This window comes from Pan paniscus, chromosome 8 (genome assembly GCF_029289425.2).
Source record: "Pan paniscus chromosome 8, NHGRI_mPanPan1-v2.0_pri, whole genome shotgun sequence".
Classification (NCBI taxonomy): domain Eukaryota; kingdom Metazoa; phylum Chordata; class Mammalia; order Primates; family Hominidae; genus Pan; species Pan paniscus.
The window spans coordinates 35,626,241-35,639,360 of NC_073257.2; the positions used below are offsets into that span (position 1 = coordinate 35,626,241).

A 13,120-nucleotide genomic window follows, 5' to 3' on the forward strand; every position below is an offset into this window, starting at 1 on the left:
CTCCAAAAGGGAAGTTTTATCCTGGCTGTGTCCTTTCAGGTCATTGTTTCTTGCTATCTTCTTTCTTCTTTACTCTTCCAAACTCACACAATCATGTTTCCTTGGAGTAATCAGAGTAATATATTTCTCCATTCTCTACCTAAAACGAAACAATCTTAAAAATATTCCATGACATAGTAAGATGTCTATATAGGAAAGCCAACACAAAGAACCAGCTAAAGCTTTGAAATACAGTTTTTTTCCTTTATCCTAAGCAGAACTCCATCCTTCATTAGTCTCTGGAAATGGAAGAAAAATAGTGTAATAATTTGTTTTCTCCTTGACCACAGAAAGCCTCTATGTGCTATGAACAATAGTTCGTTTCAATTACGCATTTTGATTACACATGAATTCTCAGGAAACAGGTCTTCTTCGAGTCCTATACTTTTCTTTAGACTATATTATCATTTCCCCTGTTCCAGGTTTTATTCAATTTTACATTTTGTTATATGCTCTTTTCTACTGCTTTTTTTATTGTTTTACATATGTAATTCCTGCTTTTCTAGAGTCTAGTGGTTGGAAAGCAAGTATTGATTATTGAGATGGTCATGGAATAAAATATATACAGGTATTCAAGGATTTTGTATATTGAGTAAGCATTTATATCATTTGATAAACATCTGTCATGTGCCAGATGACGTGCTAAGTGCTTTACATACATGGCCTCTACTCCTTTCCTTGCTTCTTTGAGATAGGTACTATTATCCTCATCAAACAGAAAAAGAAATTTACATTCTAGGAGCATAATTCATTTGATTCCACATGGCTAAATTGAGAAACTAGACCTGTCAGATTCCAAAACATTTTGCTCTTCCCACCATACCCCAGGCATTCCAATGCTGACAATTGTTTCTCTAGCGGTTGATGTATTTTTAATGAAAAACTTTGCAGTGCACTTATTGGGCAGTGACCACATCCTTTTTGCAAGATTACATTTTCTCTAAGTTTTAAGACCCATTCATTTTTAATGTGATTTTTAAAGCTCATATGTGAAACTGATAGTTTTCTTTCTGCCTTTCAGTTTGACCCATTAATGATTGAAAGCAAAAAAGCAGCAACTGTGGTGTTAATGCTTAATTCTCCAGAAGAGGAAATTTTGGCTAAAGCATGTGAAGCCATTTATAAATTTGCTTTAAAAGGTTTGGATTTTTTTCAGTTTATCTTTCTGTTTCATTAATTTCTTAAAATATTTACTACCTCTTGGGCACTTTTCTTCCTAGTCTTTAACTTACTTGCTGTCGGATGAATTATTTCAGACAACCAGGATATTATTTAATGCATTACCTAAGAGCAATCTGTCTTCCTGAGTTCCTAGCTTAATCTTAAGGAGTAATTTAGTCACTGGGTAGAACAGTCATTCTGAAAGTTTCATTGTAGTTTTAGAAATTTTAAATGTCACAGAAGCTAAAAGAACTCCCAATAGTCAAGGCTGGAACAATTAGAACAACAAAGTAAAGCAGTATTGGCTTATCATCCAAGTGGAAAATAAGTATCCATGAGTCCATACTGATATAAATAAAATGGGTGAATAAATGGAAGAGACAAGACAAATCTCCTATGCAGAAGAATTCCTAATAGTTTATGTAGACACTCTTGACTTCAAGGAGGTGAAATATAACTTCCGACTCTTTGAGTGGGAGAGGTACAGAGTGACTTATTTCCAAAGAGTACAATGTAGAAATGGGGAAAATAAGCTTACAATGGATAAACCTGACAAACACTACCGCAGCTAGGTGATCAAAATCAACACCACACGTCTGGGCGTGGTGGCTAATGCCTGTAATCTCAGCACTTCGGGAGGCCAAGGTGGGTGGATCACTTGAGCCCAGGAGTTTGAGACCAGCCTTGGCAATGTGGCAAAGCCCCATCTCTATATAAAAAAAATATATATACAAAAACTAGCCATGTGTAGTGGTGCATGCTTTTAGTCCCAGCTACTCGGGAGGCTGAGGTGGGAGGATCACTTGAGCCCAGGAGTTCAAGACCAGCCTTGGCAACATGGCAAAACCCCACCCCTACAAAAAATAGAAACATTAGCCAGGTATGATGGCACATGTCTGCAGTCCCAGCTACTTGGGAGGCTGAGGTGGGAGGACTGCTTGACCCTGGGAGGCAGAGGTTGCAGTGAGCTGAGATTGTGCCACTGCACTCCAGCCTGGGCAGCAGAGAGAGACCCTGTCTCAAAAAACCAACCAACCAAAAAACAAACAAACAAAAAAACCCACCAACTGTGATAAGTCCTATCAATATTAGGTGCTCTTGATATGATGTGATGAAAATGACACTTTATTTCTGTGTCATTTTTCTTAAAAATCTATAACCCCAGTCTAATAATGATTTTTAAAATCAGACAAATCCCGCTTCAGGTACAAAATACCTAGCCAATGCTCCTCAAAACTGTCATGGCTATCTACAACAAGCAAGTTTGAGAAATTCACATAATGGAGGCATTATGAGTAATGACATAGGATCCTGGGACAGAAAGAAGATATTAGGTTAAAACTAAGGAAATCCGAATAACTAAGTACTTTCGTTAATAACAGTGTCTTCATATTAGTTCACTAACTGTAAAAAATGTACCATACTAATATCAAATGTTAATAATAGGGGAAACTGGGTCTGAGGTATGTGCAAAGTCTTTGTACTGTCTTTGTAACTTTTCTGTAAAACATTGTTGTAAAACATAAAACTTATTTAAAAATTATAAATATTACACATCAGGTTCTACTGAAAGGTTTATTCATAGAGGATTTAAAAACATACAAGATGCCTATATTTTAGTCTTCATATTATTACAAATGATAAGATTAGACTTTTATTATGTTGCATGACATTTTAATTGAGAATATTAATTTAATTGAGAGTTTAGTGTAACTAAACTGGTTTTTTTTAATAAACCATTTCAAACTAAGATCGGGACAATTTTGTTTTAAATAAATGATACTTGACATATTGTGTTGGAAACTGAATGAGAGAACAACAAATCATTCAATTAGCAAAGGGTACAATACTCACCTTGCTTTGTCACTCAGGTCATCATTGGGAATCCAGATGTAAACCAGAGTGTTTCTGGAAGTTACTATATCTTTTTGAGTGGATGGTGTAGAATCCTGGGTCAAATTTCAGGGAGATACTGGATTGTGCATCTATGGCAGCATGAATCCCATTCAGTCTTACAGAGTCATTATACATCATCTGGCTGTCACGTGTATCTAATTATGTGTTATCTCTTTTTGCATGACATGAAGAAATAGGCATGTATTTCATGTGAAATCAATACAGAAATAATTTTAAGTCTGATGTTTTATACTAGTAGTATTTTCTAAAATTAAAAAAAAAATGATAGGACTTTGGCTTCTGGCCATGACGGACCACTCTACTGCCTGTAACAAAGAATGAAACAGACCCAATATGTGAAAGTAGAGTAGACTTACTCTATTGGCGGAAACAATGAAGAAAATAAACCAGATATATGAAATAACAGTTGACAAGACCATCAACATCAGACAATAAAGGGCAGTGACCACTGAGAGATGGGAAACAAGGGAAGTAAACCCTATGATTGCCTCAGATTTTTGACTTTAGAGAGCTTTTTGGCCATAGCACTGGAAAAGGTAACCTGGTGGATTCTCTGAGTTAAGAAGACAAACCTGAAAGTCCAGAGAAATAAAGGTATTCAGAGTTTTCAGGACAGAGCAAAGGAGAGGAATGAGTTTCACAGAAGGAGAACTCAGGAGGTCTGTAAAGGGTCTCATTCTTGTATTTAGAAGAGTAGTGAACAGCATGTACATGTGAGGGTAATAGTTGGGACAAGAGGCACCCAAAGGATTGGGGTAACAGTGCCTGGTGCTCACATACGGCTAGGAGTAATGCCTGTTTCCATCAGCCAGGCAGAAACTTCAGAATTCATGGAGCATTGTGTAGAATACACAGAGGAGTCTTGCCTCAGTATGAGAAATAATTAGTCCTAGATTGTGCCCTGTTCTAGTACCACCTAGTAAATATTAAAAGCAAGATTTGAAAGGATCAAGTTGTTTCCAAGTAACTTAATTTGTCCCTGAAAAAAATCTTAAGAATACAGAAATATCCATTGCCCAAGAAGGTAAAATTCACAATATCTTGCATCCAATAAAAAAATTACCAGGCATGAAAAAAAGCAGAAAAAATGCATAATAAGATATATATCAATGAGTAAATCAAATTGACCTAGATGTTAGAATTAGCAGGAAAAGACATTAAAAGATTAATTACAACTGTATTCTATATGTTTAGAAAGTGAAAACATGGAAGCTATAAGACAGATCCAAATACAACTTCTAGAGATGAAAACTTCAATGTCTGAAATGAAAAACACATAGGCTTTGATTAATGCAGTTTGGACATTGCAGAAGAAAAGATTAATGAACTTAAATACATAGTAACACAACCTGTCCAAAATGAAGGACAGTGAAAAGAGATTTTAAAAAGATGAACAGAGATTCAATGAGGTATGAGAAAAATTCAAGTGTCCAATATATGTGTAATTGGAGTCTCTGAAAAAGGGAGACAGGGACAGAAAAAGCATTTGAAGAAATAATGGCCAAACTTTCCCTAAATCTGATGAAAACTCTAAGTCCATGGATCCAAAATGTTTGTCAAAACTCAAGTGCAAAGAATATGAAATAAGCCATGCCATAGTACATTATAATCAAATTGCTTAAAATCAGTGATAAAGAGAAAATCTTAAAAGAAGCCAGAATCAGTAAAAACATGTTACATTCAAATAAAGATAAGGATGACAGTAGATAATAACAAATTATAAATAAGGATGATTTATCATCAGAAATTATGCAAGTGAGAAGTCTGTAGAGCAACAATCTTTAAAGAATAAAAGAAAAATAAAAACTTTCAACACAGAATTACATATCCAGAAAAAAGATCTTTCAAAAATGTAGGTGAAATAACGTTTTTTTCCCCAAATATAAAAAGCTAAAATAATTTATTTCCAGCAGATCTACACTACTACTTATAATAAAAAGAGGCCTTTTAGGCAGAAGGAAAATAACACTAGATGGAAATATGGATCTACAAAAAAGAATACAGAGTGCTAGAAATGGCAACATATATGTTTTGTTATTTGAATCACTTCAAAAGCAAATTTATTAAACAAAAATAATCATATATTGTGCAATTTGAAACATATGTATAAATAAAATATATGGCAACAACAGCCCCAACATAGAAAGGGAAAAAATGGAAGTATACTATTGTTAGGATCTCATATGTGAAGTGGCATAATACCATTTCAAAGTAGACTGTGTTAAGTTAAAGATGTATACTGCAACCCTAATGCAACCACTAAAATAACAAAATAAAGGATAATATTAAATAAGCCAATGAAAGAAATAAAATGGAATCAGTAATATTCACAGAATACATAGAAAAGAAGGCTGAATATGAAGAAAAAAGAAAACATGGAATAATGGGGCATATAAAAAACAACGAGATGGCGGATTTAAATCTAACCATATCAAAAATCAAATTAAATATAAATGTCCTAAATACCTTGATTATCAGGGAGAAATTGATATATTGGATAAAAAGCAAGAGTAAACCACATGCCACCTTCAAGAAGTGCATTTAGAATATAAAGACAAAAATAACGCAAAAGGATGACAACAGATATGTCATGCTAGCATGAATCAAAAGAAAGCCCAAGCATTAGTAACAGAAATATTAATATTATAAAAGTAAACAGAGAAAAGAGTAGTACCAGAGATAAAGAAGGTCATTTTATAATGATAAAGGGATCAGTTAATCAAAAGACTGTGAAAAATCTTTTTTTTTTTTTTGAGACAGAGTCTTGCTCTGTCACCCAGGATGGAGTGCAGTGGCACAATCTCGGCTCACTGCAAGCTCCACCTTCCGGCTTCACGCCATTCTCCTGCCTCAGCCTCCCAAGTAGCTGGGACTACAGGCGCCCGCCACTACACCCAGCTAATTTTTTGTATTTTTAGTAGAGACAGGGTTTCACCGTGTTAGCCAGGATGGTCTCAATCTCCTGACCTCGTGATCCACCTGTCTCGGCCTCCCAAAGTGCTGGGATTACAGGCATGAGCCAGTGCGCCTGGCCGAAAAATCTTAAACAGTTGTGTACGAAATATGAGATCTTCAAAATACACGAAGCTAATAATGCAAGGAGAAATAGATATCCACAATTAAAGCTGGAGATTTAAATACTCCTCTCAATAAATAAAAGAACAAGTAGACAGAAAATATAAAAGGATATAAAGGATTTGACAATATCAATGAATTTAACCTAATTAATATTTATAGAACACTTTAAGAGCAGTAGAGTACACATTTTTTTTTCAAGTGCATACAGAACATTTATCCAAATAGATCATATTCTAGGCCATAAAATAAGCCTCAATAAATTTTAAGTGATTCCAGTAACACAAAATGTATTTTCATACCACCATGGAATTAAATTAGAAATCAATAATGCAGAAAACTCTGGGTAATTGTTAAGTAGTTAGAAAATAAATAACATACTTTTAAACGACTCATGAATCAAAGAAGAAATCAAAACAAAAATCAGAATTGAAAATTAAAACACAGCAAAAGATGCCACTCAAAGTATTTAGAGAGAAGTTTATTGCACTAAATGCCTATACTGGAAAACAAGGAAAGTCTCAAACCAGTAATCTCAGCTTCTATCTTAAGAAACTAGAAAAAGAAGAACAAGGCTGGGCACAGTGGCTCACACCTGTAATCTCGGAACTTTGAGAGGCTGAGGTGGGCAGATCATGAGGTCAGGAGATTGAGACCATACTAGCCAACATGGTGAAACCCTGTCTCTACCAAAATACAGAAAATTAGGTGTGGTGGCATGTGTCTGTAGTCCCAGCTGCTTGGGAAGCTGAGGCAGGGGAATCTCTTGAACCAGGGAGGTGGAGGTTGCAGTGAACTGAGATCATGCCACTGCACTCCAGCCTGGCGACAGAGTGAGACTCCGTCTCAAAACAAAAACAAAAAACAAACAAAAAACAAATTAAACCAAAAGTTAGTAATAATAAGGATATAATAGATATCTCAGTATAAATCAATGAAATAGAAAACAAAAAAAATTGATGAGCCACAAAAATGAAAAGCTGCTTTTTGAGATCAATAAAAATGATAAACCTCGAGATGGATTGATAGACAAAATAAGAGAGAAGACAAATTATCCATATCAGGAGTGGGAGAAGGGACATCACTAGAGATCCTACAGATATTAACAGGATAAGAGGAATATTATGAATAAATTAATACCAATAAATTCTACAACTTAGATTAAGTGGACAAGTTTATTTCAAGACATAAATTTCCAAGCTCACTTAAAAAAGACAGCTTGAATAGCTCTATATTACAAAAACTGAAATTTGTAGTTAAAAACTTTCTCACAAACAAAACTCCAGGTCCAGATGGTTTTACTGGTGAATTCTACCAAACCTTTAAGGAAGAAATAATACCAATTACACACAAATACTTTCAGAAAATTGAAAAGGATGGCATACTTCCCTATTCATTCTGTGAAGCCACCACTACTGTATAAAGGCCCAAACAGCAAAAGGCAAGAAAGAAAGAAATCTGCAAGTCAGTATGCCTTATTAACATAGATGTAAACATTCTAAACAAAAGTTAGCAAATTAAATTCAACAATGTATAAAAAAGGCAAACACATCACGACTAAATGACTTATTCCCAGATTGCAAGGTTGGTTTAATAACTGAAAATTAATCAAGGTATTTTACCATGTGTGGTAGGTAGAAAAATAACCCCAAAATATCTACATCAGAATCCCTGGAAGCTATGAAAATAGTATGTTACATGACAAGGGATAAATAAGAATGCTGATAGAATTAAGGTTGCTAACCAACTGACTTTGAGATGAGGAGATTACCTTGGATTATCTAGGTTGGGCCAACACAATCACAAAGGCCCTTATTGGTGAAAGAAGAAGGCAAGAGAGTCAGAATTGGAGAAGATATGATGGTGGACACAGAGGTCAGAAGGGCGTGATTTCTGGCTTTGAAGACGAAAGGGGCTCACTAGCCAAGGAATGCTACCTGGAAAAGAAAAGGAAATGGATTCTGCCATTGAGTTTAGCTCCCAAGGAGCACAGATAGCCCTGCCAACATTTTGAATTTCACCTACTGAGATATATATCAGACTTCTGATTTCCAAACCATAAGATAATAAATTTGTGTTGTTAAACCACTAGATTTGTTATTACAGCAGCAATAAGAAAAAAATATATTTTTTAAAAGAAAAAAGAAAAACCATATGATCATCTCAATACATGCAAAACAACCTTTTTGGCAAAATCTGACATCCACTCCTGATAAAATATGTCTGCAAAGTAGGAATAGATATAAACTTTCTCTCCCTAATAAAAGATATCTACAAAAAAAACCTATGGCTTACAACACACTTAATGGTAAAAAACTGAATGCTTTTCCCCTAAGATCAGGAGCAAGAGAAGGATGTCTGCTATCATCACCTTTATTCAACATTGTATGGGAGATTCTAGCCAATGCAATCAGGCAAGAAAAAGAAATAGAAGGCATCCAGAAAATTTATAGTTATAAACTTTCTCACAGATTAGAAAAAGGGATAGAACTATCTCTATTTGATTTATAGAAGATGACATAATCTGGCTCTGTTCACTCACCCTAATTATTTTGAGATTAATTCATATTGTAGCATTTCTTTTTATTGCTACCATTATATGGATTTACCACAGTTTGCCTGGGTCATATGGTAGGTGTACATCAACATTTTAAGAAACTGCCAAACCATTTTCCAAAGTGATTTGTACTGTTTTATATTCTCACCAGCAATTTATGAGGGTTCCAGTTTCTCTCTACACTAGCTGGCACTTGATGCTGTCCATCTTTTTGATTACAGCAATCCTTGTGGGTGTGAAGTGGTATCTCATTGTGGTTTTAATTTGCATTTCCCTAATGACTAATGATGGAGAGAAAAATGTACTTTATTGTCATTGTATATCCTCTTTGGTGATGTATCTGTTCAAATCATTTGTTCACATATATTTTAAAATTTGGTTTTCTTATTCAGTTTTAGAAATTATATATTCTGGATATACATCCTTTACTTCTGTATCAGACATATATTTGCAGAATTTTTCTCACAATTTGTAGAATCTTTTTAAAAAAATTTCTAGACTTTTTTTCTGTAAGCAATTTTAGGTTTATAGAAAAATGAGGCCAGGCACAGTGTCTTGTGGAGCCTGTAATTCCAGCACTTTGGGAGGCTGAGGCAGGAGGATCACTTGAGCCCAGGAGTTTGAGACCAGCCTGGGAAACATAGTGAGACCCCATCTCTACAAAAAAATTCAAAAAAAAAAAAAAATTAGCTAGGCATGTTGGTGGTTGCCTGTAGTCCCAGCTACTCAGAAGACTGAGGTGAGAGAATCACTTGAGCCGAGGAGGTCGAGATTGCAGAGAGCCATGATCACACCACTGCACCCCAGCCTGAGTGACAGAGCAAGACCCTGTCTCAAGAAAAAAAAAAAAAAAAGAAAAAAGAAAAGAAAAATGGGAAGTAGAGTTCCCATAAACACCCCTCCTCAATTTGTTTTCTCTATTACTACAGTTATCTTTTGCATTGTATTAGTCAGGATTCTCTAGAGAAAGAGAACCAATAGGACATATGTAGATATATATGAAAAGATTTGTAATGGGAATTGACTCACATGACTGTGGAGGCTGAGAAGTCCCACGACAATACCATGTGCAAGCTGGAGAATAAGGAGAGCCAGGGGTGTAATTCAGTCTGCGTCCTAAGGCCAGAGAACCAAAGCTGCTGTAAAGTCCTAGAGTTCCAAGGCCTGAGAATAGGAGCTCTGATGTCCCAGGGCAAGAGAAGATGGATGTCCCAGCTCAAAAAGAGAGAGGATTTTTCCTTTTTACACCCTCTGTTACTCAAGCCCTCAACAGATTGGATATTGCCCACTCACATTGGTGAGCTCACATCTTTACTCAGTTTAGAGATTCAAATGCTAATCTCTTCCAGGAACACCCTTGCAGACACACCCAGAAACGTTTTAGTAGCTATTTGTGCATCCCTTAGCTCAGTCGCTTTGGCACATAAAATTAATGTGATGACATCTATAGACAATTCTAACAAATCCACAAAAAAGGGCTAGAACTAATTAATTATGCAAGGAAGTATTTGTTGAGTGTCTGTTACATGACCGGCACTGTCCTAGGCACCCAAGGGTATGAGAAAATAGGGCAGAAAGGGCATCTGTCCTTATGGAGAGTTATCGTGGAGTAGGCAAGCAAAACACAGAGGTTGTTAAGTGATATGACAAAAATACAGCAGGATAAAGAGGGGTAAGACAGACTTGGATGTGGTGACAGAATTAGATAGGGTGATTGTGGGGGACTGCTCCAAGGAGGTGCAGTGTGAGCTCAGAACTGAAGACAAGATGAAGCCAGCTTTGTGAACAGGGGAAGGGAGAGGAGGAAATGTCTGGGATGCGTGTCCTTGAAGTTTATTCTGAGGGAAATATGAACGGAAGCCAAGAGTAATGTGAAAGGCAAATGGCAAATAAGAAATTGGAATGGCACAAGGCAGAATGCTGATGAGATCGATAATATCCATGTGTGGTTTTGTTTTACGTGTGATGTCAGGTGAGGAAAATAAAACAACCCTCCTTGAACTTGGAGCTGTGGAACCTTTAACTAAGCTACTCACCCATGAAGACAAAATTGTAAGAAGAAATGCTACTATGATATTTGGAATCCTGGCTTCTAATAGTAAGTATCAACTTTTAAAAATAATCAAATAATCCCATGTTAATGCATTATCATTCTTTTAAATTTAACATTAAGGAATTTGTTTCAATTTTATTTAAACTGACTTTCATGTTCACAAAAACATTTTATCAGTATAATGCAGCAAATGTGTGATTTCACATTTTAAGGGATAATTTTAAAATAGGAAAATATGTGCAAGCACATCCATGCAAAAACTCCTCTCAGAATTGGTGCTGTAGTCCTACAAGCTGAGAGAGCAATCACTTTCTCTTAAAATTATTTTTCTTGAGTTAGTGTAATGTAATTTGCCTGCCTATATGTATCTTACATTTCATATATATTTCATAGTGAACAAAGCCTAAAGAGTTTTGATAAACTCTTTTCTTGAAACTGCAAACTATATTTTGCAAAAGATAAATTTAAATGTGCGTTTACCAAGGTAAGCGGATCACTTGAGGTCAGGAGTTCAAGACTAGCCTGGCCAACATGGTGAAACCCCGTCTCTACTAAAAACACAAAAAGTAGCCAGGAATAGTGGCGGGTGCTTGTAATCCCACCTACTTGGGAGGCTGAGGCAGGAGAATCGCTTGAACTCGGGAGGTGGAGGTTGCAGGGAGCTGAGATTGCGCCACTGCACTCCAGCCTGGGTGACAGAGTGAGACTGTCTCAAAAGAATAAATTTTAGAAAGTGCATTTACTCCTTAAATCAGACCTATTACTTGTTTGGAATCATATATGTCATATTATTATATTAATATATAATATATAATGAATATATTATGTAATATTAATCATGTGTACATGATTAACATTAATATGTGATTAATATGAACATACAATTAATATCAATATATTAATATATTAGTATAATATATTAATATGTAATTATATATTAAATAACATATTAGTATCATATAATATGATGGTATAATATTAGTTAGAAGATGCTATTATGTCCATTAGAATATCAGTTTGAACACCATGCCAATAAACGCAGTCTCTGACTTATGAACAGGATATATTTTCCTTGTCATTTTCTAATGGTAGTTTTTGAGTCAGCCACCAAAAACCCTGTAACTCATAATAAATTTTAAATGACACTCTTAGTGGAGACTAAATTCTAACATAAAACTTAGGCTGCTCTGAATAAACACATGCCTATCGTGGTACATGGCTAAAATCATTATACTTTCCCCATCTTATGATAATCTCAGCAAAACACAAGCACGGATTCTTTCCTAGTCTTCCTGCCCATCCGCCCCCCGCCATTTTCCCTGGACACCGTGTGATGACAGTGAGGCCTCCTTATTCCTTGGCCAGCAGGGATTGTGGTATGAGTGTGTTCAGGGACAGTTATGAGTGGAAGTTGGGGAGAGACGTGGAAGGGCGGTTTTGTGTGGCGTCTGTGCCATTACAGCCTCAGCTACAGAGACTGCACTTGCGGGCAGCTGCAGTGCTGGAAGCAGATGGGGCCCTGTGCGAGGGGTCAGTGGAAGGCAGTGACTTTGAGAGCTCTGATGGTAGTTGTGCTGTAAGGCAGGGGCCTGGGAGTGTTTCCGGAGATGGCAACAGGATGAGGACAGTCATGGCGGAGTGCATGTCCCACCAACTTAGACTATGGTAATACTAGTTAACACTTACATACACTGACAAGGGGCCAGGCACTGTGCTAAGTGCTATTGATACATTAAATCATTTAATCCTATCTAACAGCCCTGTGAGGTAGGTACTATTATTATTCCCTTTACATCTGAGGTAACAGAGGCATACAGAAGTTAAATAAGGCAGTACTCAATTGAATTATGGGCCTTCCTAAATTTATCACAAGGATTATCTGTGTAACAATTCTATGTTAGTATCATAATGAATGTTTAACCAAAAACAAAAAAAGGAAAATTATAACCAAAAAAGGGAAGATTTTTTTATTTCTTATGTTTTATTCTACTTACATACCACTGAATTTGAGAAACAAAAATATTTTGTGGCCAGGCATGGTGGCTCACGCCTATAATCCCAGCACTTTGGGAGGCTGAGGTGGGAGGATTGCTTGAGCTCAGGAGATTGAGGCTGCAGTGAGCCATGACCACACCACTGCACCCCAGCCTGGGTGACAGAGCTAAACCCTGTCTCAAAACAAAAACACACACACAAACCTTTGTAATATGTCTTATGCAACTCTTCATTTTAAAAGTAGGATATATATCTCAAAGCATTAGTTTATTTGCCCAAAATCATGCAGGTGGTTAGTAGTGGAACTGAGGTTAGAGCCCTGC

The 13,120-nt window shown here is 36.1% G+C and overlaps 1 protein-coding gene across 6 annotated transcripts in view; it reads left to right on the top strand.

The window, feature by feature from the left end:
• Positions 1-13,120, top strand: part of ARMC3 (armadillo repeat containing 3) — a 193,436-nt gene that overhangs the window by 98,380 nt on the left and 81,936 nt on the right. For 5 of the 6 annotated variants that reach the window (XM_055092481.3, XM_003821393.5, XM_003821394.5 and 2 more), the window contains exons 3-4: positions 1,061-1,178; positions 10,722-10,847. In XM_055092481.3, the coding sequence (XP_054948456.1) occupies positions 1,061-1,178; positions 10,722-10,847 (244 nt within the window). The remainder of the gene's footprint in view (positions 1-1,060; positions 1,179-10,721; positions 10,848-13,120) is intronic. The other variant, XM_008974847.4, reaches the window with a different exon arrangement.